Source organism: Haemorhous mexicanus, chromosome 22 (assembly GCF_027477595.1).
Source record: "Haemorhous mexicanus isolate bHaeMex1 chromosome 22, bHaeMex1.pri, whole genome shotgun sequence".
NCBI classification, from domain to species: domain Eukaryota; kingdom Metazoa; phylum Chordata; class Aves; order Passeriformes; family Fringillidae; genus Haemorhous; species Haemorhous mexicanus.
This window is the reverse complement of record NC_082362.1, coordinates 5,367,802-5,392,761: the sequence shown is the minus strand read 5'-3', so window position 1 is coordinate 5,392,761 and position 24,960 is coordinate 5,367,802. Positions and strand designations below refer to the sequence as shown.

At 54.9% G+C, this 24,960-nt stretch overlaps 1 protein-coding gene across 3 annotated transcripts; it reads right to left on the bottom strand.

Moving 5' to 3' along the window:
- Positions 1–865: 865 nt before the first annotated feature.
- On the bottom strand, positions 866–24,960 carry SH2B2 (SH2B adaptor protein 2). Of its 3 annotated transcripts, none has more exons than XM_059865994.1 (10): positions 24,876–24,960; positions 23,922–24,052; positions 13,833–14,720; positions 11,476–11,577; positions 7,433–7,524; positions 5,238–5,332; positions 4,877–5,059; positions 4,557–4,750; positions 3,679–3,850; positions 866–3,260 (listed from the first exon to the last, which is right to left on the bottom strand). In XM_059865994.1, the coding sequence occupies exons 3-10, from the start codon at positions 14,691–14,693 to the stop codon at positions 2,947–2,949; spliced, it is 2,013 nt and encodes a 670-aa protein (XP_059721977.1). In that variant the 5' UTR covers positions 14,694–14,720; positions 23,922–24,052; positions 24,876–24,960; the 3' UTR covers positions 866–2,946. The 3 variants fall into 3 exon arrangements, with proteins under 3 accessions (XP_059721977.1, XP_059721979.1, XP_059721976.1); XM_059865996.1 differs by having other exon boundaries at positions 24,835–24,930; XM_059865993.1 differs by lacking the exon at positions 24,876–24,960 and adding an exon at positions 24,641–24,784.

Here is a 24,960-nt window from a genome sequence, read left to right as displayed (position 1 = left end):
TGTGAAAGGAAAGGGATGTTTTCCAGCAAGACTGATGCTGTAATTAGTCAATTTGCTAATAAGCTGAGGTGTGAATGGCTTTCTGTGAGGCAGGAGGAGCAGCTGTCCCCAGGCACAGCCCTCAGTGTCACCTCCCCAGCTGCCCAGCTCCTGATGGATGAGCTCTCCGGGAGCAGTGAAAAGGCTCTGGTGACTTTTGGGGAGGGAATGTTTTTGTGAATGGCTCATGACACAACCAAGGCCTGATTACCGAGCTGAGCAGCTCCCTCCACCCCCCCAAAAGCCATGTGTTAGCTGCGTCTGTCACTGCTTAGCTGTCACAGTACAGTCTGGGACAATGCTCCAGTTTTCCCAGGGGATTCTCAGCAGAAAAGAGCGCACTAGAAAGACATACCACGTCAGAGCATGAGGCACAGTCTCCCAGGAGAGATGAAGGCAGAGGAGGGGGAATGACAGGCCATGGGGAGCTGCTGGGAGGTGCTAGCACAGGCCTTTAGCAAGGGATGGGCATTTTCACAGCCCAGGGCTTCTCATTCCCAATTATCCTGCTGCTTGGGGGATGGACCATTCTGACTTGCACTACTGACTAACCAGACAAAGTAAATAACAGACTGGAAGGAGAGGAAACCCTGTCCTCTACAGCCTGGACCCACCCTCCTCCTCCCTCTGCTCAGCAGAGGAGAGAACTCTCTGCTCCCTTCCTCCCCTCAGTGCAGCCCAGCAGGCAGAGACAGACCCAGCCTGGCCCCAGCTGCCCAGAGATACCAACAAGGTCTACACATGAGACATGACAGCATCCTCCCTCTGTTTTTACTTTTTTTAGGTAGCAAATCCTGCAAAGCCCAAAGCTCTTGCTCACATACTGTTGTTTTTGCAAGTGATTTTATTTTAAAACCGGAACTCGAGTTCTCCATTTGTTTAACAAGTCCCCCCCTCCCCTTTCTTTTTTTTAAATAAAATTAATTTATTCTACACAACAGTAAACTCTTCCAGACTCTTCCCTATTTACAAATTAACATTTTTTGCTTGCAGATCATTGCTTCCCCCTCATTTTCCTGTCCTGTGACACAGAAGGTGAGGAAAAAAAAGCCAAAATTGTAAGGTCTGTAAGGCAGTGCTCCCATCCAGCTTTCTGGATCCCACCCTTGGGGTCTCAGGGATGAACCAGAGTGATGATGTCTGTGTCAGATCTGGAGATCTCCCCTCACCTACCATGTGTGTTAAACCCATTAACCAAGAGCATCCAGCCTCTCCCTGCTCCTCTGAGCTGTGTTGTAGCTGGGCTGAGGAAGGAGAAATACCCTCAACAGAGCAAAGTGCTCCTGCTGCCCTCTGAAGGGACGTGTGTTTGGGGAGAAGGTGGATTTGCTGGAGGAATGGGATCCACCAGGATGGTCTCACACATGCATGGGCCAGAAAGGCAGCTCTCACATCACAGGAGGAGGCAAGGAGCCTTGGAGACACCTCCCCTCTCCTCTTGTGAGTCAAGCACTGGGGACATGCTTTGCTAGCTCAGGAAAGAAGGCACCTAATAAATAAAAATTTGGCCCAACCCAATTCCAGACAAATTCAAGGGGTTTTTTTTTGAGGTTGTGGCTTGGCTTGTACCTCTTTGAACTAAGTGATAACTGCTAGCAGCCAGTAGGGTCTGCTCTACCTGGAGACCTGTACAGACACTCCAAAGCCACCTGGCTCAGGTCCTGAGAGCACTGTCACTCCTGTCACTGCCACAGGAGCAGCAGGTGTCCTGGTGCTGGGTAACACAACCTGTGTCAGCCAAACTAAGGGGGATGTGCAAACACTTTGTCTGCAAGCAAAGCTGCCCTTCTGGAGGGTCTCCCACCTCCCATGAGGCATAAACCCTGGCCTGTAAAACCATCCTCAGGGCTTCCATGACCTGTTGGAAAAGAATCAATGTAGTGTTTTTATTCCTGGGAGCCCAGCCAAGCAGGAATACCTGCTTTCACCTGCAAAGCAAAGTTGTCCCTCACCTCTGGACACAGCCCCAGCTCTGCCTGACCCCCTGAGACATCCCAAATGACCAAAAACTGGTGTAAAGAGGAGGTGTTGTCATATTTTTCCAAGGTTTGCCTTGAGCAATGGAAAATATTGCCCAGCTGTGGCAGAGAGCAGACAGAAGGCTGATGCCCTTGTGGAGAGCTTAGGTTTTGAAAAATCAAGGAAGAAAGGGAGGATGAAAGGGTTATCCAGGGATTCTCTGTTAGTACAGCAAGGACAGAAAGGAAACAAAGGGACAGAAAAGGCAGGACAGCAGGAAAACCCTTCCTTGGATGCAATTCATTAAGCTTTGGACAAAAACCTTCTTCTTTTAGAGGGTAGGAAAACATGTGCCCCAGAGGGAGCCCAAAAACCAGCCCAGATAAACCCTCAGGCCTCTGCAGCAGCGCCCTCTCAGTGCTCCATGTGTGTGAGAAGTTTCTGCGTGGACATCTGACACATTTCCAGGCTCATCCCAAAATGCCAGAGTCCCTCAGCAGCTGGTTTGCAGAGTGATGGTGCCAGAAGGATGTTGGCCATGCTGGGCTCTGGCCCCAGAGGGACATGCCAAGGTGCTTTGGCTGGAGGATGGAGCCTGTCACAGCTTCGGGTGCCATCCCACAATGGTCACACCCAGGAGGAGATGCAGGGAGCCCAGCTCAGCCCTGGGAAAGCTCTTGGTCCAGAGGGAAGGAGAAGAAGCTGCAAGCTCTAAAATGGCACTGACTCTTTCAGCCTCCCACACCCCCAGCACTGCCCCAACCCCGGGGCTGGCGCCAGGTCCAGCTGGGACATTGCCCAACGCTGACACAGCTCCCAAAAGCAGCAGGGAGCGAGGAGGACGTCCCGGCTGGCTCGCTGCTGGTGGCAGGAGGAGGTGGCGAGGCGGTGCAGGGTGAGGGGCACAGCTGCCCCGCTGCCCCACCATGCAGCCCTGGCTCGGGGGGCTCAGTAGAAGGAGTACTGGTTTTCCACCGCCCGGGTGCGGCTCCGGGCGCTGTCAGCCTCGTGGTAGTCCTCGGCACCGGCGGCAGGGGGCTCCGGCCGGCGCTCGGCGCTGTCGCTGCGGCTCCGGGGACCCAGGGCACCCTCCAGGCGGTGGTAGGGTGCGGGGACCGGGACAGCGGGGGCCACGGCCACCCCCTCCGCGGGTGGTGGCACCGGCGGGCCCGTGGGTGCTGTGCTGCAGAAGTAGTGTGGAGGTGGCAGGTCGACCCGGCAGCCCGGGGGCTGTGACACGAGGGGTGGTGGGGGGCCGGTGTCTGCAAGGGAAACAGGAGCTTGACCCCTCCTGTGCTGCCTGCGGGCTCGGCCCCCTCCCTCTCTGCTACTTTCCCACACCCCCTCTCCATCCCTGACCCTGTTTCTCCAACCCTCTTTCCTGCTCTGTCCCAGCACAGCAGGATGCTCTAAGCCTGCAGACCTCTCTGCTCCTCTCCGGCCCGAGCCAGGGCACGGACACCCACAGCCAGGGACAGGGATCACAGGGCACTGTCACCCACAGCCAGGGACAGGGGTCACAGAGCACTGACACCCTCAATGCCTGCCTCCAGTGAGTGACACCCACCCTGGCACACCTCCAGAGCCACACATCAGCAGGGCACTGCTTTGGGGAGGGAATGCCATGGATCTGTCCCTTTTAGGGACAATATTCCAGCCCCCACCCAGGCTGGCACCTACCGGGCTGCGGGCTCTGGGCCACCACGTAGCTGCGGAGGGTGATGTCGGCCGCGCCGCCCGACTCCAGCGGGATGGGGTGCGTGTGGAAGTGGCGCAGCATGTCAAAGATGGTCTGGAACCAGAGGTGCTGCACGTGGCACTGCCCGCTCTCGTTCAGCGACAGGCGCAGGTGCTGCAAGCGCAGGGGGCACGGGGTGAGCTGGGGGTCATGAGGGTGAGACTCACCCTTGCAATCTGCAGGAGTCACCTCCATCAGCCAAGGGAGGCTTGCACCTAACAGGATTGTTGTGTTTACCCCATTGCAGGGTGTTTCCTGTAAAACCTCACTTGCTGCAGCCCCAGGAGTAGTTTGACCCCTCCTGGGGATGAACACCATAAAGAAACACACAGAGAAGGGTGTCTGGGTATAACTAGGAACAGCTGAAGCTCTGATCCCATGGTCACAGACAGCCTGGGGAAGCATCTAGCCCACCTGAACTACTTCTTGGCTGTTTTTGTCACCTTGCAATCTCTGCTAGAAAAGGGACCCAGCAAAAAACTGCTTGTGGTTAGTTTTTCATAGTGCATCTGTGTACTTCAGGACACAAAATAGATAAGGAGAGGGCAGGGGAAGATGTGCCAGGCTACACTGAGTCCCCATGGGTATTTATCCATATGCTCACATGACAGACACTGATCCAGTTGGGAAAGAGTAGAAGGGGCTAGACAGGATGCAGAGGGGTCTTGGGGCACAAGGGCAGGTGGTCCTGAGGGATGCCCTGCTGGAGTGCAGCTCCCTGCAGAGCTGCTGCATTTGGGGTCACCCACAGAGCAAGAAGGAACCTGAGGTGCTGGGCAGGGCTGGGACTAACATTCCTGGAGAAGCAGAAGACACCCACCTTGGCTTTCCCCTGGAAGTTGAAGGTCAGCACGTACTCCCCCGGCCGTGTCTCGCTCTGCCGGATGACGAACAGTCCGTGGCTGCGGGCGCCCCCAAACAGCACCAGCTGGGCTGCCTTGATCCGGGACAGAGTCCCATGGAACCAGGGGAAGTCAGACAGGTTGATCTCAGCCTCAGCCTCGCTGTCCTCCCCTGCCCGCAGGGACAGCAGGTTTTTAGGGAGCACCCGACCATCACCCCCTCTCCTCCTGCCCCCTCATCCTCTCCCATTGTGCACCCTCCAGAGTGAGATGGGTGCTGCATCCTGCATCCCAGTACCTGTGAGGTGCCCACCAGCAGTGGGGGAGGATTCCAGCGTCTGCAGGAAGCTTTCCAGTGGGACGTGGGTGAGGAGCTCCCCCAGGGAGTCCCTGCCCCGGCTGGGGGGCACGGGGACAGAGGTGGTCATGGCAGTGTTGTGAGAGCTGGGCAGGGCACATCTGTCTGGTGGCCTGGGTGCCTCTGGAAGGGAAATTGCAGAGGGATGAGTGCATGGCTCAGCATCACCCATCACTGGGCAAAGCTGGGGGCTGTCCTGCTCTGCAGGCAACTGTGTTGGATACTCCTGATCTTACAGACACCTTAGGGCTAGCTTATGGCTCTGAGGGAGTCCCAGACTTTCCCAGATGTAGTTCCTTACCATCGTTCAGGAATTCACAGCTGGACGAGGTTGTCCTGCCTGGCAGACAGGGTCCCTGTGCACAGGACACCAGCTCAATGTCATCCCCACTGTCCCTGGAAGAGAGCACAGACAGAGATACACACATGTGGCACATCCACTCACTAGCATGGAATGGGGATTTAGCCAAAAAAAATTCCAGTGTGATCCAAGAGCCTACTGCCCCTGAATTCCTCCCAAGGGGTTGCCACTGCACCAAGAGCATTGAGAAGCAGAGCAGCCACCAAACATGACTTTTTGGGGGTGAGAAACCAATGTGGGAAGGATTAAACCCTTGAAAGCCCACACTGCACAGGTCATGCTGGTCGGTTCCAGCTGCAGGACTTTGCTGCAGGGTTTGGTGGGTTTGGAAGGAAAGCTGTTACCTTGACTCTCAGTGCTTTGCTTTGCACCCACACACCTTCCCACCCGAGGGCGCTTTCACTTTCACCCTCTGCAAAGGGAATTACCCACCCACAGGAATTACATCCCTGAAAGACATAAACCAGTAACTCAGGAGGCCTGGAGCAAGACAGCAAGTGGGAATAGAGCCAGGGAGCCACTCAGGACATCCCTGTTGCCAGCCCTCCCCGTGCACTTCAGCACCCTTCTTGCACAAGCATCCGACTTGCTCCACATCCTATTTTTATCCCAGCCACCAGCAAGAGTCCGGAGCTGCCCGCAGCACTCGGCTGCTCTTGCTTCACACGGGGCCACGTGGGCACAGGCAGCGGGAAAGCTGCTGAATTATTTAGTGGCCAGTGAGTGAATCAGCCATTGGGAGTCATTCAGCTGCAGCCAGTTAAAAACAAGAAGGGAGGAAGGAAACCAAAACCAACAGCGCTCTGCAGAAAAGCCGCGGCTGGGCGCTCACGCGGCGGCTCCAGCACGCAGCCCTTGGCAAAAGCATCGGGAGCTGATTGAGAATTCGCTCTCGGCGCCGAGCGTGTGTGTCGGTGTATTAAACAGCTCATTATTATTTGCTCTGCAGTTCATTATTATTTGCTTTACAGTCACGTCCGGGGGCCAGAGCGGGCTGGTGCTGGGTGCTAAGCAAACAGAGAGGGCTGGGAGGCTGCCAGGGCCAGAGCCAGGGGCTGGCGCGGGGACACCAGCGGTTCCTGCAGTGGCTCGAGGGGAGCACGGCTGTGGTGCTCAGCTCCAGCTGGAAAACCAGAACTGAAACATGGAGAGAGGGGAAAAAGGCCTTCTCACAGCCTCACATCAGCAGCCCAGCCTCAGCAGTGCTTTTTGAGTAACAGAATCATAGAATGGTTTGGGTTGGAAGGGAATTTAAAGCTCATCTCATTCCACCCCCTTGCCATGGGCAGGGACACCTTCCTCTAGCCCAAGTAGCTCCAAGACCTGTCCAACCTGGCCTTGGACACTTCCAGGGATGGGGCAGCCACAGCTACAGTGTGCAATCCATGCCAATGAATTATAGATTTCTGAAAAAGCAAAAGGAGCAAAGACCTGGAGTGCACTGGTGCATCCTCCATGGTGACCAAATGCCTTTCTCTAGCAGGAGCCAGCAAAGGCAGCCTGAAGGGAGCAGGAGCCTCTCCAAGCCTCCACATTTGAGTGATGTTTTCACAGCATGGGCACCTGGTTTTTCCAAAACTGTGCCAAGAAAGGCAGTGCCAGGATTTCCCCAAGGCTGGGCCTGTCTGAGCCAGCTGAAGGGCACCAGGCACACAAACCTCCCTAACACAACTTGCTGCATGTGCTCGTGAAACAGCAGATGAGAAGTTTTGGCTGAGTTATGACTCCAATGACAACACTGATGCCACTGTGATAAAAATACAAATAAATTAATTCAACCAGCAGAATCTTAAATATATAATGGATGCTAAGCTGGAAAAAAAGCCTGGAAAATGGCTCAAATATGGTATAAAAGCCTCAGAAGGTGGGTGTTAGGAGCTTCCTTCTTTGAGGCTGTGTTCCCAGGTCATTTGCCTCTGCCAGGCTGAGGGGATGTGAGGCAGAGAAGGGTCAACAAGCGGCCAGTGCTCTGCCCCCCTGCCAAACACAGGCTGCTAACTCTGCCTCCAGACCTCTACTGGTGTGAGCTGGGCACTTCCTGTGACAAACCAAGCAGCAAAAATTGCATCTGGGTAACAACCTGTGCTCAGGCACCACAGCTCAGCCCCACAGAGCCCCTCCCCAGCAATCCTTACCCAGGGTCGATGCAGTCCTGGATATCAGCCACCCACGAGTGCTTCTGCAGGGAGTCGATGGTCTCCAGGATGTACTCAGCCCCATTCTCCACCTGCAGGCCATGTGGGATGGAGTCAGCTGTGCCAGGCTGCTGCCCCCCACCCCGAGGCAAAACACACCCCAGAGCCCAGCCACACACCCTGAACAGCACCTCAGCTGAGCAGGAGAGGATCAGTGTCCCACCCTATCCCAGCACAGGAGTGCCAAGAGGTGACCCAGAAGATCAGTGTCCCATCCCAGCACAGGTGTGACCCAGAGGATCAGTGTCCCACCCCAGCACAGGGGTGACCCAGAGGATCAGTGTCGCACCCCATCCCAGGACAGGAGTGACCCAGATGATCAGTGTCCCACCCCAGCACAGGGGTGACCCAGAGGATCAGTGTCCCACCCCAGCACAGGGGTGACCCAGAGGATCAGTGTCCCACCCCAGCACAGGGGTGACCCAGAGGATCAGTGTCCCACCCCATCCCAGGACAGGAGTGCCAAGGGGTGACCCAGAAAGATGCATCCAAGATGACCCCTGACCAAATCTGGAGCTCAGAGGAAAATCCCACCCCACCATTATCAGCAAGTACATGACAAGTTTTTTACAAGATTTTTACAGCCTCCACGGAAAAAACGCACCTGGCTGGCAGCACTGGGATACATGGCACTATGCCCAAGCACAGACAGCATTCCTCACTCCTGGGGCACCTCTGTGTCCCCCCAAAACTAGCTCTGCACAGCTGTAGCAGAAGCCACACTGCTTTCTGCCCCAAAACCCTGCCAGACTCCAGGAGTTTTAAACATCTCCTCCATTATCTTTTCTGCCTGCTGGTCCATGAGGCTTCTGACTTCTGTTTGCAACAGAGTGGGAGAGAAACTCCCTTTCACAGAGAAAAAAAAAAAAATTCAGGACACAAAAGAGCCTCCAAACTGTCCAGCCCAAAGGAGCTGTGCCTTTCTGGGGCTGGGCAGAACCAGAAGCTCCACATCAGTGGACTCAGATGTCATGGGATGCTCTGTGCCTCTGGCAGGTTTCCCTGCATCCCTCATGGAGCCTTAAACATCATGTTCCCGAGGTGGCAGAGCAGACCTGACTCTGGGAGAGTGTCACATTGCCAGCTGAGACAACCTCCAAGCAAATTCAATTAATCACAAACAACTGAATCACCATCCTGAAAATAATCAGGGAGAGCAGGGAGCAGAGCCCTGTCTGGGGCTGAGCAGTGACCTGGACCCTGTCCTGAGCAGAGGTGGAGGAAAGTAGCAAAGATCCCCCTCCCCAGTTTGTTTAACTTAAGAAAGGATCTTCTCTGGCTTTTTGAGGGCAAGGCATGAAGCTGACGTGGGAGATGGGGCTGCTCACTCATGCAGAGCATGACAGCAAGCAAAGCACGTGCAGGGCTTGGGTATTTTGCAAGCACCTGCTTGTGCAATGGAAAAAACTGCATGTGCTTGGTGTCTGACAGGCTCTGGGGACATGCTGGCTGCTCATTTTTAGGCAATCTGGCAGGAACTACTTCAGTGTGGCCTCCCCAAACAAGGCAGGGGCTTTTCCAGCCATAGTAACATCCCTAAATGAGGCAGGGCTTTTCCACCCATCATAACCTGTGTGTTGTGTGTGAAGGTTGAGATTGGGCTCCACACCACACAGAAAGGGCAACCACAGCACCCAGCTTGCCCACTTAACCTGCACTTCAGCATTGAGGATGCTTCACCCCCTCTGCAAGTCCAGCCAGCAGAGGGGGAATGGGAGAGGAAAAAGATGTTCCAGGAAGAAGGACCCAGGCAGAAAATGAACCACAAGTAGTGGATGTGAGAAAAAGGGAGCAGCATCCTGTGTCAGCAGCTGGGAGGGGAGAGCAAAGCCTGGAGGGGGTGCTCCATGCTGTGCTTGCTGCCTCAGCTCACTCAAAGGATCAATTGTGATCAATTCCCCTGCGACAGGGTGAGAGCCAGGACAGGGCAGGAGCAGGAGGTACCTGGTAAAGCAGGTATTTTCCAGCTGGCAGGGTTTGGAGCATTCCAGAAGTGCATTAAAGGAATGGCTGGAGCAGTCACCAAGCTGTTAGCAGTGGGAGAGGAGAGACCATTCTGGCTTCAGAAAATGGGAAGAGAGCAAGCACAGAATTTTCCTCCAGCAGACAGAGAAACCAGCCCTCACAGGCTCCCAGCAGGCATCCCCAGATGGGTTTGTCATGACCAAACCCATCTGCTCATGCTCATGACAGCTCCAGGGATAGGGAGAAGCAGTGGCACCCCCTGGGCATTGAACCAGGATGAGGACATCAAACTTTGGACACTGATGTGATACATTTGACACATTTGAGGTGGGGCTTGTAAGGGGATCTAGGAAACGTGACAAGAACGTGATGAGCCATATTCCAAGAGCAGAGATTGATGGCTGATGGGCTGTCAATGGCCAGTGGTCAAAGCTGAGGGATGTGCTCCTTCCCATCAAAGGCTCTCTGTGTGTGCTCCTCAGTGATGAGCACTAAAGAATGCGAGGACACCTGATCAATTCATGGATGACATCACACTGAAAATGTGTTGGAGGACCAGGCAAGAATTCAAATGAACTTGTCAAAGCTGAAGTGGAAGAAGAAGCTGAAACCAGCCTCCAGCTCAAGGACAGGGTGAGCCCTGAGCTCGGAGTGATCGCTGTGGGTGTGTGGGCTGGGGAACCACGGCTTGGGAGCAGTTCTGCAAAAGCCATCCTGGAGTTACACCAGCCCACAGGTTGCGTGTGAGTCAACATCATCATCATCATGGCGTGAGGAAAGCACTGATCAGCTTGGGCTGGACAGAGAGGAAGAAGAAAGAAGAAGCAATCCTTCCCATCTGCTCTGGGCTGCAGCCTCATGAACACTTTGGGGCATTCCATCTCCAGAGCCTGCAAGGAAAGCAAGGAGGATCTTGGGCTGGTCAGTCTGGAAAACAGAAGACACTTGAGGTTGGCCTTTGAGGCACAGAAAACAACAACTGAATGAGCCTCTGTGCCCATGGTGGGCACTGACCACTGCTGAGGCTGGACAGCAAGAAGCCCTTGGAGAAGGGAAGGTGCCAGGAGAAGCTGTGTGACCTTAACAAGGAGCTGGGTTTGATGGAAAGAAATTTCTCCTGGGAATGTGTACTGGGGCCAGGTGGATTTCAAGGCTTGGGAGCTTTCACAAAGCCAGGCTCAATTTTCCCCCTCTTTCCCTTTCATAGTTATCTAAGCTTTCAAGCAGGTTCATTGAGCTGGGAGGCCTGGCCTCTCCACTCTGCATTGCCACACACTCTGGGGGAGATGATCAGGGAGAGAGGCTGCTTGTTTAGAAGAGGTAGAACACAGAAATGCTCAAAATCTAGTGATCCATCACCATCATGGTGTCCAAGATCCTGCAAAATTCAGCCCTGATCTGCCATGACAGGCTGTTGCCTTCCAGCAGAGCAGGAGGCAGCATTGAGCTAATTAATTGCATCATATGGAAAATTCTGAAGAAAGAGACTTTCACTCTCTGCTCACGCTGCCAGACTCATACGTGGTTAATCCCCAGGGTCTCATGGGTCCCACAGAGCTGTTTCCACAGAATCACTAAGGCTGGAAAAGACCTCCAATGTCATCAAGTCCAGCCTTTGACCAGATGCCACCTCATCAACCAGACCACAGCACCAAGGGCCATCACACTGTGTCAATGAAACAGCCACCACATGTCACTGATCCAGGACAGCAGCAGCCACAAAACCACAAGCAGCTGTACCAAGGAGCATTTTCCCTTGCAGGTTGTCTCAGATCACTGATTTAACCCATCTCCTGGTGACACAGAGAAGTCAAACCCCATGGTGAAAGCCAAACAGCTTGATCCCAAAACACCCTGGTGTCAGCTGGAGCAGGCAGGGATCCTGTGGGGGAGCATTTTTGCTGTTGGCATCTCAGCTCTGAAATCCAAGGCAACAATCCCTTTGGGGACTGAGCCTCCTGCACTGCAGGGTTCAGGTGCAGAAGAGGTTCCTGTAGGGATCCACACCCTGCTCTCACCTTTAGGACAAAGGTGTTGTCTTTGTCAGGCATCTCCAGGGGCATGGTGGTGCGCACCTCGATGATGGCTGACAGCGGGATGCTCACCTTGGGTTTGGAAGCCTGAGAAAGGAAAGAAAAATACCAAAGAAAATAAATGAAATCAATGAATTAAAAAAAAAAAAAAAAAGTCACTCAATTGAATCAAACTGTCCCTGGGGACAATGCAGCAGGGCTCTCAGAGGCAAGATCAGCTCAGCCTGTGTGGTTATTACAGAGGGGGAATAAACAGCATTGATTTCCCTCCCGTGCCTGATAACTCTGAGCTCTGTGAATTAAACCAAGAGGAGGCCCATTGGAAGACAGGGAGTTGCTTTTAACTGCCAAACCATCCTCCTTGCTCCAGCGCAGGCTGATGTGCCAGCTCTGCCAACACCACTTAATTTCTCTCCATTTTCAACCCTCTCCCGATGGAGAGAGCTGTGCTGTCTGATGAGGGATGCTTCCCAAGCAGCCCCATTTCTCCAGCACAGGAGCAGCATTTCAACCGAGCAGCTACAACACAGCAGCCTCAGCCATGCAGGGAATTTTAATTACATTAAAATCAAGAAAAATGAATTTCCCCCAGGGCCCCTGGCACCCGCCGGAGCCTCGGTGGGGAGGCAAGACCCGGTGCCTTCCACTCCAAGTGTTTGCTGAGCAACAAATTCCCCAGATATTTGTTTTAATTATAACAAATCCCCACAAAGGAGCTTGTGGAGCTGCTCTCCAGGGCTGGTCCCCTCCAGGGCTCTGGGATTTGAAGCACTGCAGCTGCAGGAAGCAGAGATGAGATTTAGTTACCAAAACCTGAGCCTGATGCCATGGATGCAGTGGGTGGGATGAGGCCAGCAAGGAGCTCCAGGCTGCAAGTTACCAATAACGGGCTCAGTTCCCATTTTTATTGGGAAATAAAAATAAATAAATCCAAGACAGAACAGAAACTGCTTTTTCCCTTGCAGGATGTTTCGTTTCTGCCAGCCCCAGAGCCCCAGTGCTGCCTGCAGACACGTCTCAGCCATGCAAGGCTCTGCCCATCCCTGGGGAATTTTTCCATCTCGGTGTTTGCACAGGAGAAGGTCAGAAAGGAAGCAGCAGCTGCTTCGAAAGGAAAGGAAACAAGGTGATAATTCACCCCTGAGCCAGAGAAGGGTCTTAGACTCACAGGATGGTTTGGGTTGGAAGGGACCTTAAAGATCATCTCGCTCCAATCCCCTCCTCTCCAGGAGGGTTCTTCCCTTTAAAGGTTTACAGACATGGCCATAGTTTTTGTAGGGTCTATGTAAAAACAAAGCTGTGGGCTGCTGAAGCAAAAAGCAGTTTTCTTCCAGCTGTGCCAGACTGGTGCCACTTTTACATTTGCCAGATGGAAAGCAAGATGTGATGAGAGGAGAAAGCTGTAAACCAAAGTAGGGTGTGATTATAACAGAAGAGCAGACAATGTTCATAAAAGTTGCCATAAAATAATTTCAAAATTGATTTTTAGAGACAAATCAAGATACATTAAAAAAGGAATCCCTCTATGAGTTCTCTCTTAAATGTTTTAAGAGCAGCAGTTGTTCCATTTTAACCCAAGTTTATTTTCTCTTTGGTGCAGCTGACACACCAGGCTTCATCAGATCCTCCATCCACAGAAACACAGAATGGGTTGGAAGAAATCCTTTTCTAACCCCTGCCATGGGGACACCTTCCACAAGTCCAGGTTGCTCGAAGCCTCATCCAACCTGGCCTTGGGCACTTCCAGGGATGGGGCAGCCACAGCTCCTCTGGGCACCCTGTGCCAGGGCCTCCCCACCCTCACAGGGAAGAATTTCTCCCAAATGCCCCACCTATCCCTACTCTCTTTCAGTTTAAAGCCATTTTCCCCTGTTCTGTCACTCCATGCCTTTGTTAGATGTCCCTCTCCAGCTCTCCCATAGGCTCCCTAGTGGGCACCATGGACAATGGGGTTGTTTCCTTCCAGCCAGACCCCATTCCTGGGCTGGGGAAGCTCCCAGTCCAGCCCAGAGCAATGCCCACCATCTGTACCCACCATCTCTCCAGAGAGATGCATTTAAGTTTAAACTCGTGTTTTATATTTTCTCAGAAGGTGAGAGGCACAGACCAACACCAAGAGTGCAAGGTTCATTTTGGCCTGCAGGTTGGATGGGTTTCAAGCACATTTTCCCATCCATTTGCACCTCAGCCACACAGCACCAGATCTCCCTTTGGACCAGAGCTGGATTTCAGCCCAGCTCAGCAGTGGAAACAAAAAAAAAAAAAAAAAGCCCCAAAAGCAAAGCCCACCAGCTGCGTGAATTTCTCATAAAAAACAACAGTGGAAAAAAGCCAGGACTTACCTTTGGAGGGACATAAAACTCCAGGAGGAACCTCTCCCCTTCCACCTTCACCGCTTTGCGGAGCAGGAGGCGGCACTTCTGCCACTGCGAGCTCCCCACACAGTTCGTGTCATCGGCCACCATGTAGCGCAGCGTCCCCTCCCTCTGGATGTCCACCAGCTCCACCTTGGACGAGGGCACCTTGGACAGGCGCAGCTTGTGTGTCCATTTCTCCCGAGGGTCCCCAGGCTCCTTGCCCCCGGCCGGCCACGGCTCCCTCTCGGCTCTGCGCCCGCCCAGAGCGGCCTCGGCGCCCGGCTCCGGAGAGGATTTGCGGTGCCACATCTCCTTCATGCCATCCACCACGCACAGGCTCATGTTCCTCAGGGAGAAACCTTTCTTGAACTTGGGCTTGGCAGCAGCGTGGATGGAGACGTCCTCCGAGCTGCGGGACTGCCCGTAGGAGGAGACCTTGTGAGCCTGCACCTGCTGGGCTGGGGTCAGGTAGCGGCTGGTGCCCAGCGGGGCATCCATGCTGTCCAGAGACTCTGTGGACGTCTCCTCCTTCCTCGGGGTGACCTCCCGCCCGTAGGGGACGTGGCAGTTCTGCAGCCCCACGAAGGGCACGATGTTGTACTTGGTGGGCGAGTCAGACACGAACACCCGGCTGACCTCCAGGCTGAAGATGTCCAGGAAGTTGGCGGTGAAATGGTGGGAGAAGGAGGTCTCTGCCCCGGGGGTGTCGTAGTGGGGGTTCTCCTTCAGGAACTGGCAGAACTTCTGGGCGAAGTCCACGGCGGCTGCCTGGGCGTGCAGCTTGCAGAACTCCCTCCAGTCGGGGAGCGGGGAGGAGGGCTCCTGGCACAGGGCATCGCCGTTCATGGCTGCCCCATTCCACCTGCCGGCGGGCTGCGGGACAGGGACACGGCCTGAGTGTGGCATGGACAGGGACAACCCAGCCTGTCCCCCAAAAACAGGGACATGGCCAGCCCAGCCTGTCCCCAAAAACAGGGACATGGCCAGCCCAGCCTGTCCCCCAAAAACAGGGACATGGCCAACCCAGCCTGCCCTCCCACATGGGGACATGGACAACCCAGCCTGTCCCCCAAAAACAGGGACATGGACAACCTGCCCTGCCCCCCCAAAATGGGGACATGGACAACCCGCCCTGCCCTCCCACATGGGGCATGGACAACCCATGCGGTCCCCCAAAAACAGGGACACAGACAACCCACCCTGCCCTCCCAAACAGGGACATGGACAACCCACTCTGTCTTCCCTCAAATGGGGACACGGACACAAACAACCCACCCTGCACCCCCAAAGGGGTGTATGGACATGGACAACAACCCTGACCCCCAAAATGGGTTCACCCCTTGCCATAATGCCAGAGCTGATCTGCAGTTCCAGTGCAAAGGAAAATGCTGCGGGAAAGTGTTTGTGTGTCGCTCTCTCTCCACCTCATCCACTAGGAAAAAATCTTGGCCCTGGCAGCAGCCATAAATTGTACTTATTTTACGATTATGACCATGCAAAAGCATTATTGATTTCTCATGAAACCGCTAAGGAGTCCCCGAGCGGAGGAGCCCAGGGGCCTTTGCCTGCAGGATTCCTCTCACTCTGTGTCTGCCTGGGCATGGCACAGCTCTCCATAGGGGGAGGAAGCACTGGGAGTCCTGGAAGTCCTACCCAGGGCAGCATCCTCCCCTCTGCACCCCACAGCTGGTTCTTCTCTTTCTCTCCAGTCTCTATTTCCGCCCTCATCCTTTGCCACATCAATTTTGGGATTTCGCCCTCCCTGCTGAGCATCAGCTGACAGAGAACCCAGGACAGGTTCTCAGCAGAGGCCCATGAGCAGGTGGGGTGCAGGGGGAAAAGGAACAGAAGCCAGACCCAGGAGCACTCCAGAAGTTGACAGGAGCTGCAGACCTGACCTGTGAGCCCTTGGGAGAAGCACCACTTGGCCCAACCTCCACACTGGTCCTTCTCTCAGTGGCTGTGAGACTGGCAGGGCCTGTGTACAGTCCTGCTTGGTGCTCATGTTGCACTTCCCAAATTTCTACCTGACTCTGGGCAGCATGAAGAGCCTCCCCTGGGGGACCCCTGCAGTGACTGCATCACAAAAATCATCTCTCAGTGCCAAAACTGCTCATGGCTGCTGGTGCTGGTGGGCCTTGGCTGGTGCACTGCTGAGCCCATGACCCCACACACCTGGTCCCTGTGTCCAGACACCTTCCTTCCCCCACTCCAAGGGCAGCAGTTTGGCAAATCCACCTCAGCTGGCTCAAACACTGGGTGCCTGTGGGATCCAGTTCTGGAAGGGCAGGACAGTTCCTCTGGGTTTTGCTGCTCTCCATTCACAGAGCAGCTCTTTCCCTGGGTTTTGCTGCTCTCCATTCACAGAGCAGCTCTTTCCCTGGATTTTGCTGCTCTCCATTCACAGAGCAGCTCTTTCCCTGGATTTTGCTGCTCTCCATTCACAGAGCAGCCCTTTTGCTGGCGAGGGATTACTCCTGCTAATAAATCACGCGCCGGATCCCGCCAGCAGCTTACACGGCCAGTAATTAATTACTGCTCTGATGAACGGCACCAGCCACAGATTGGGGCGGGCACTGGGGACTGGCATAACCCACCCCTTATCCTCCAGACCCCAGCCATGTCAGTCCCCAGACCCCAGGCAGGACTGAGCCCTAAAGGTTGGGATTCAGAGCAGCAGCTGTGGCCAGGAGCTGGTTGCCATATTCCCAGCACATCCCTATGGAGATGAGTTCTCTGGGAGCACCTCCATCCCAGGAAGGTGTTCTCAACCTCCCCAAACAGGGAGAAACCCACACAGGCAACAAAATCCCACCAGAAACATGATACATGTGGCATTTCCTCACCTTTAAGGCAAGGATGCTGCTCAGTGCCATGGCTGTGCCAAGGAGGCACTGAGGACAGGCTACATGTGGGCCTGCACTGGCTCCTCACATGCCACAACACCAGCAGAGCTCCAGCTCCTGCAGAAATCCCTGGCAAAGCTTCCCCCAGCATCACAGGGATTTCCCAGAGACCTGAGCAGGGAGCCATGCCAGCTGGGAAAAAACCCATCCCTGCAGTTTAGGAGCAGCCTCTGAATTTCCCCAAGAGACATCAGCAAAGCAGCAGAAAATGCAAAGCCGTTTGTTACCCGCCCAGCAAATGAAATTCCTAATTATCCATCCATCACCAAGCAGAGAATCCTCTGCCCTTTGAACTGAAAATTCACAACCCCAGCTCTGCCATGGCCCAGAAGCTGCCCTGGCACCAAGCCATGGGCCAGGAGTATTTGGGCTCAGGGAGAAAAGGGAGATGAAAAGGAGTCTCCTGCTGCCAATCCAAGCAGTCACAGCCAGAGCAAGGGAGAGGGAAAGGGTGCAAAGGGAAAAGAGCAGGAAGGGTCTTGTGGGGGAAAGAGAAAGCCCCTTGGTGATGGGTTTATTTGCATCTGCCCAGGGTGTTGAGCCCCGGGGCTCTGCTGGTTTCCCTCCCATGAATTTGGGGGAAAACACAGCTCCCCATCCCTTCCTCCAGGAGGGACTCATGCTCAGGGCCTGCCTGTTTGAAACCAAGGGATGGCACGCTAACAGACTCTGAGGGGTTAAGGGGAAAAAAAAGAAGAAAAAGAAGAAAAAAAAAGGCACTTCAAAAAAAAAAGATAAAGCCCCAAACAAAAAGCCTCAAGGAGATGCAGGCATGGCAGCCAGGCTCAGGCTCGGAGACACGCACACAGAGGCATCACAGCATCTTCCTTTCATCTGCATGGGGATGACAGACTTTAAAAGGCCAATTTATAAAAATGAAGCCTAGAGGAGAGACATCTGGCAGGTCTGAGGAGGCGGCAGCGGGGATTACTAACCCTGTGCCACATATCCAGGATATCCAACCCCCCCTGCCCAGAGCACAGCCAGGAGCCCCCAGCCAGGATCCAACAGCACAGGCTGGGACTCAGTGGGGTGGTTTAAGGGCAGCCCTGGGACTGCAGAGCCATCCCCGCCCCTGATTCACCTGATTTCTGCAGGAAGCAGGCTCCCAATTATCTGTGTAGATTTACCTTTAATCTGGATGCCTGCACTCCCCTCCATACCAACAGCTCTGCCCCACTTCTTGAAATAACTTATCATGCCACAGACAGCATCCCCGGGCAGAGCGGTGGAAGCGGAGACCAAAATAAGCTCACGATGAAAATAAGCAGCAAATCTGCAATTGCTTTTTGGAAAGGGCCATCCCCTGCCAGCCCAGCTTCCTGAGGGCTGCAGCACACTCCAGGCACCTTTCTAAAGAACCAGATCCCTTTGGAAGTGCCATCAGCCCACTCCACAAGTGGCTCAGGGGCCATAGCCTTGAGTCTCTGGCCCGGGTGACACAAAAAGACAGAAAAATGAATATATAAAAGGGGGTGGTTTGTTGTCATGAAGAAGCCATGGAGTGGCAACCACAGCATCAGGCTGGTGACAGGCTCCTAACCCACCTGCACGAGTCCCCAAACTCCTCCCAGGGCAGAGCTGTGCCTGCTGCCTCCGTCATTTGGGAAACTGAGTCAAAATTTAAGAAAAGAAGATAAAAATAAAGAACTTCTGGGGTTTGCCAAGTGGAAACCCAGGCTGGGATGACAGGTGAGAGCCAGCTGCTGGCAGTGATTTGGGACACCTCTCCCACCAAGGTGTGCTGAGGCATCCCTGCTCCGGGTGGGGGGGCACACAGAATACTCTGGAAGTGGAAGCAAAGCTAATGACCTCAAGAAGAAATGAAATTTAAACTGTCAGCAGAAGCGCAGGAGACCATAAAAAAACAACTCCCCGGTGAAGCAGGAGTCAGGGAGCAACAACAAAGCCACTGGGATTTGCTGAACCAGAGGCGTGGGGAGGAACCAGCATCTAATGAGGTGTTAATAACCCGAATGCGCAACACCGGTCATGGGATGGCCAGCACAGCCTGCCCAGCACGGCTGGCTCTGATGGCTTTATTTAAGGAAACAACCCTAATAAAGAGATGTTTCCCTTCCGCCCAGCGCGGCGCAGCCAGGCTGGGACAAAGTGATCCGAAACTGAGCGGTGAAAAAGCACTGTCTGCTGGAGGCTGTGAGCAGCAAGCTGAACCCCTCCATCCATCCCTCCCTCCCTCCACCTCCAAGCTGAATCCCTCCATCCATCCCTCCCTCCCTCCATCCATCCCTCCATCCATCCCTCTACCTCCAGCTGTGCGGGGAAACCGCTGGCGCCACGCCAGAGAGCAACGGGAAAGGAAAAGGCAGCGCAGGAGGCAAAGCCCTGGCTCCTGGGCAAGGAGATCCCAGCCCAGCCCCGGCTGTCCCAGTCCTGCAAGGCTGCTCGGTTTCCAGCAAGATCGATGCCACTCAAAGCCCCAGCTGGCTGTCGCGATCCCGCGGGAATGACATGAGGAAACCCAGGCACCTGCTCCCCCAGAAAAGCGCCTGACCTAAGCGTGCCGTGCCAGAGGAGATCCCCGAGTCACGAGCAGGTCGCAGAGCAAGGCGATACCCCCGGCCCCGCCAGGGGATGCTGCTGGCAGCAGCTCCCGACACACGGGCAGCTCCCGGGGGAGCCTGGAGCCTGCCTGCACAAAGCCCAGGCACTGCCTGCCCTGGGCACACGGGACAACGAGGTTCATTTCTTGCCCGTTCTCTCTTTTGAAGGTGTGCCCCATCAGCACCTGCACCCCAAAACCTTGTCCTGGGGAAGGGGACAGCGAGGCAGAGCGAGCAGGCTCAGACTGATGGCAGGACATCACGATATCACACAGAGCTGTGGGGACACCCTTATGTGCAAGAGGAGGAAAGGTTCATTTCTTGGCCATTTTCTCCCAAAACCTTGTCCCGGCCACCCAGCACTACTGAGTGCTTTGGGGCATCCTTTTTGAGAGCTGGGCTGGCCAGTGGGACCCCTCACTAGGCAGGAGAAAAAGGCACAAGGAGCCTTTTCACTCCAGAAAAATCTTTTTTCTGGGTTGAGGGATGAGGGATGCTAGGAGCTGATCTCCCCCCATTCCACAGCTGAGACCTGAAGCCTGTGACCAAGTGACCTCCTTCCTTTGTCACCTTGAGGACCCTTCCCAGCCCTCAATGGCACGCAGAGGCTGAGCTGAGGAAGAGAAAACCATAGGGGACAAAAGCAGAAGTCACCTTTTGCTTTCACACCCCCCTGGACCCCTGACCACAGCCCTGGTGTGGGAGAAGCTGCTTGCTCTCCATGCTCCTCAGTACCCCATGTACTATTTATACTATTGTGATCTTAAATCAGACTGCCTGTCTGGACCAGATAGAAATGGAAACATTCCTTGTTCCTCTCATTTACTGGCCATCCCACTAAAATATTAATTGAACTGCATTTTGGCCTTCAATTTTATAGTCAAACCACCTGCCTTGAACCAATCCATCAGCAGGAGCATGCTTTAACTCCCTGCCCACATGCACTTCAGGGTCCACTTGTCACCTGCAGCTTAGAAAGCATTTTTCTGGAGTGAAAAGGCTCCTTGTGCCTTTGTCTCTTGCCTAGTGAGGGGTCCCAGCTCTCAAAAAGGATGCCCCAAAGCACTCAGTAGTGCTGGGTGGCCAGGACAAGATTTTGGGGTGCAGGTGCTGATGGGACACATCTTCAAAAGAGAAAATGGGCAAGAAATGAACCTTTCCTCCTCTTGCACATTAGGGTGTCCCCACAGCTCTGTGTGATATCCTGATTCCAGCCTCACAGGAACCAGTGCTCCTGAAAATGAGAAGATGGGCCCATGAGAGCCCCCCAGTAAAACCTGATATTTTCTCCATCTCCCACTAGTCTGACCATACCACAGGGTGGTTCTTCTCCCTCCCCTCCAAAATCCCCCGCAGTGGATGCTGTACTTCCTGTGCTGACAGCTGCTGGAAAATAAAGACAAGTTCATAGATAAGATCCACTGGATCTTAGATAATCTTTTCTCTGAGTAATTCCATCCAGCTTGCAGGGAGCCACTCTGCCAGCCCACGCACGGGGCTGGAGCATCACCCAAGCCACTCAACCTGCTGGTGTTGTGGGACCTGGGGGACACCTCAGCCATGGGGACAGGGTCCCCGGGGTGCAGTGACAATGATCAGCAAAGCTTTGCTGCATCTGGGCATCATGAATGCAGCTTGGAGGCTGTCTCTGGGAATAAAGCAGAGACACTCCCTCAATGCCCCAAAGGAAAAGCTATTGGAAAAAGGAAATAAATGAAAGCCCCAGAGCTTTGGGTGAAGGAGGTCAGAGGCTGTTGTCCATTCCCCCTCACTTGGATGCCACCTCACGTGCCTGTCTCCAGCCAGAGAGCTTCCCACAGAAAACTACCCAGTCCAAAGTCTATTTTTAACCACCACAATAGCAGAGCCTCCCCTGAGGAGCAGTAGAAGCCCTGTCCCCAACCAAGCAATCTCACATTTCCCTCGCTAAGCCTCGATTTCCTTCCGCCCCTCAGCCCACAACAAAACCCTTCTCCTCCTCCTCCTCTTGCCTTCCCATCCTTGGAAAACTATTTGCACATCCATCCATCCATCCATCCATCCATCCCCCTCCAGGCTGGTGTGCTGTGGGTGCAGAGTGCCCTGCACACCTGTTACACATTAACCACTGACCTGGTACCTGTGGGCAGACCCTTCCTGCACTCAGAAATCCCAAACAGCAGCAGCTTCATCTGCTCAGCCCCCTCCTCTGGATGCACCCAAAACTCTGGGGATTTAAAGAAAAAGCCCTGCAACATCAACCCAGCTGCACTTCCCAAAGCAAGTGCAAACTCTTTGAAAGAGATTACTCTTGCCCTGGGGATTGCTGTGCCATGGAGGAGCTCTTTGGGGGCTTTTGGGGAGAGAGCTGAGTGGGTGCTCAAAAGAGCAAATCCTGATGGATACAGCACAGTCATCACTGGGGATCCCCCACCATTAGGTCAGAGAAACCCCTAAGATTGTTTTTCAATTACAGCACATAATAAACATGGGATAAAGTTACATAGTTCGGTTGGAAATTTTCTTATTATGTTTTTTTTTACGTTGCAGATCTAATTCCCCACACGCATCACTGTCTCATACCCGCCTGCAAACAGCCTTAAACTGCTGCCTAATGGTATCTGAGCTGGGGAAATTCAATTCTACCCAGCGCCTCACCCAGGACTGCTACAATCACTGCTAATTGCTTAAGTGGTGTATTAAGCAAAATAAAAATTCCAGTGGGCTTTGAACCCCCCCTCCTCAACCAGATGATGCCAAAACACCCTGTTACAGCTGCCAACCCTGGCTGGAGAGCCAACCTCAAATATCCTTTTTCTCTTCACTGTGCAGGGATGCTCCTGGGCAGGCAGAGCTTCGTATCCAGCACGGCCATGACCACGCCAGAGGGATCCACAGGCTGTGCCTGACTTTGCCATCCCTCTTGCCAGGGTTCTGGGGTGCCATTGCAGCCCCTCTCCTGCCCCAGGGTCCAAATGCTGCCAGGACTCAGTGAAGCAGGGCACAAACATCTGCCCAGTGGGACCCTGGGGTGGATGCCTACTGGGTCCCTCTCCTGTCCCCCCACCTGTGGGTGTGGATGGATGTGGGGCTCCTGTCAAGTCTCATCCCAAATCCAAACCTTGCACAAGACCAAGCAGATTCTCCAAAGCCCTTCTGGTTTTCCCTTAGCAAAAATCAGGTGTGGGATGCAGTTTTAGGCATGTTCTCTCCTCCTCTCCACAGCTGGGATTGAATTTCTGGGAGCACACCTGAGGGCAGGGTGCCCATGTTCCCTCTGCCTGAACAAGGATGTGGATCACTGAGCCAGGGACAAGTCTCCAACCCTATCCCTGCACCTCATGGGCAGGGAAAGCAGCTGAGGTCAAGTGAGGGCAGCCACAGGCAGGAGGGGAATGATGCAGGAACCTCAGGGCTGGAAGGACTGCCCTGGGGCATCCCAGCCAGCCTGAGTCAGCAGGGCCAGCAGATGTGCAACCATCATCTGGTTTCTCTGCTTCTGCTGGGAAGAAGAAGAGGAAGAAGAGGAAAGGCATCAGCCAGCAACATCCTCATCCTGAAGAGATGGGTGTTCTGCCTTCAAGGAGGAAGGACAAGAGGAGGCTGGACAAGACCACACTGCAATGAAGGTGCTCACAGTCCAGGAGAACAGGGGACAGACCTCAGATCAGCCAGAAGAGGTGGCCCTGCAGCCAAGCAGCCACTGCAGCCCTGAACCAACTGAGGAAGTCCCATTGGAGGAATGAGGGGATTTTAAACCCACAGCCTTGAGCAGGCAGGGATGGGGACCAGGGCTGACTCACCCTCCTCGATGGCACAGGGGTCTGGTCACTGAGCTGGGTGAGACACCAGGCAGGGCTGGCAAACCTGTGTGCTCCCCAAGCTGGAGCAGAGAGGATTATGCAGCTTTTTTAAGGAAACACTCAGTGGCAGCCCTGGGCTCCTCTGTTACAGTGATGGTGAGACACTGGGAAATACCACAGAAGGACACAGAGAGAAGGTCCAAGGGCACTTGCCATCCCATCTGAGCAGATCTCCTGGCAGCACACACAAATGTGCCCCCCCCAAGGAATGGGGGCTGAGCACATTTCAGAACAGCCTGTGTGGTTTAGGAGGATGATTCCTATTTAGAAAGCCATCCCCAGAAATCCATGGTCCTTCTCCACTCTCCCAACAAACCAAACCAAAAATCCTCATGGAGGGGAGCTCTGAGTAATCATAGAATTGTTTATTTTGGAAAAGACATGCAAGATCACCCAGTCCAACCATTCCCCCAGCACTGCCCAGGCCACCACTAACCCATGTCGCCTAGAGCCACATCCACACCTCTGTTAAATCCTCCAGGGATGGTGACTCCACCACTGCCCTGGGCAGCCTTTCAGCAAAGAGATTTTTCCTAATATCCAACTAAAGCTCCCCTGGCATAACTTGAGGCCATTTCCTCTTGTCTAGTCAGCTGTACCTGGCTACACCTTCCTTTCAGGCAGTTGTAGAAGCACAAGGTCCCCCCTGAGCCTCCTCTCCTCCGGGCTGAGCTCCCCCAGCTGCTCCTCATCCACCCAAAGCCACAGAGGAGGGCCCGCGGGGGGTTGGGGGAGGGTGCTGGGGGGACAGGGAGGTTTTACCTCCTTTCCCGTTCCAGTTCACAAGATCCCCGAAGCACCGGCAGCGTGGCTCTTGCAGGTCAAATGCATAACTTCAACCGATCAATTTCCACACTGGAAGGAAGTACCAGATCGACTTGGGAGGGAGGGACCTGGAAGGCAAAGGTTTAGGCTGTCAGTCCTGGAGCCAGAGCAATATCCCCAGGCACACCTCACCTCCCCCAGGCCACAGTCCAGCAGGGCTCCGGCCTGACTTCACCAAAACCAGAAACAAGCAGAAGGGCCGGGCAGAAAGTCCCTCAAGCCTCCCAAGGGCCTTCCCGCGGTGCTGCCCAGGCTCGGCAGAGCAGGGCTGGAGGCACCTCGGGAGCCGCAGCCGCCCCTCGCTGTCCCCGGGGCCCCGCGGCGACGGCAGCGCGGAGCCCTCGGGGGGCCCTGCGACCCCTGCGGAGCCCCTGCACCCCTCAGGCAAAGCCAGGCAGACAATACCGACTGAAAACAAGGGAGCATCCGTGCGGGGGGCTGCGTGCTGCCTGTGCACCCCTACCGGGGCTGCTACCCCCAAACCCCGCGGGAAACCAACCCACGGCTGCAGCCCCCCAGCCCCGGGGAAAACCCCCTCCCCGGGGCAGCCCAAACCAAGGCTGCAGCCCCCGCTCCCCGGGCCGAGCCGGGTCTGCCCCATCACCGCCCGCCGCCCCCGCGGGCCCGGGGCCGCCCCGAGCGGCGGCGATGCTCACCGGGAAGCGGGGCTGGCCCGGCCGGGGGGCGGCAGGCGGCGGCCCCGCCGTGCGAGGGGAGGGGGCGGCTCGGGGACCCTCCCGAATGCACCGCGCCGCAGCGGCGGGGGGCGGGAGCCTCCCCCGGCTGGGGGATCCGCTGCTGAACGGGGGAGCGGGGGGGAAGAACCGCGAATAAACACCCGCCTAAATACCCGCCCGCCGCTGCGGTGCCGGTGCCGGTGGATGCGCTCACCCGGCCCCGCTCGCTGCTCGGTTCGCGGCGCGGCTCGGCTCGGCTCGGCTCGGCTCGGCTCGGCTCCGGCCGGCCCGGCCGCCCC

Bases quoted from the DNA above. Each gene is read 5' to 3' on its own strand.
- SH2B2 (XM_059865994.1), bottom strand. From the start codon at position 14,693: ATGAACGGCGATGCCCTGTGCCAGGAGCCCTCCTCCCCGCTCCCCGAC. The intron at 5,333-7,432 runs GTAAGGATTGCT...GCTCTCTTCCAG, and splicing joins CAGGACTGCATCGACCCTGG to GGACAGTGGGGATGACATTG. The intron at 3,851-4,556 runs GTGGGTGTCTTC...CTGCGCTTGCAG, and splicing joins ACTTCCAGGGGAAAGCCAAG to CACCTGCGCCTGTCGCTGAA.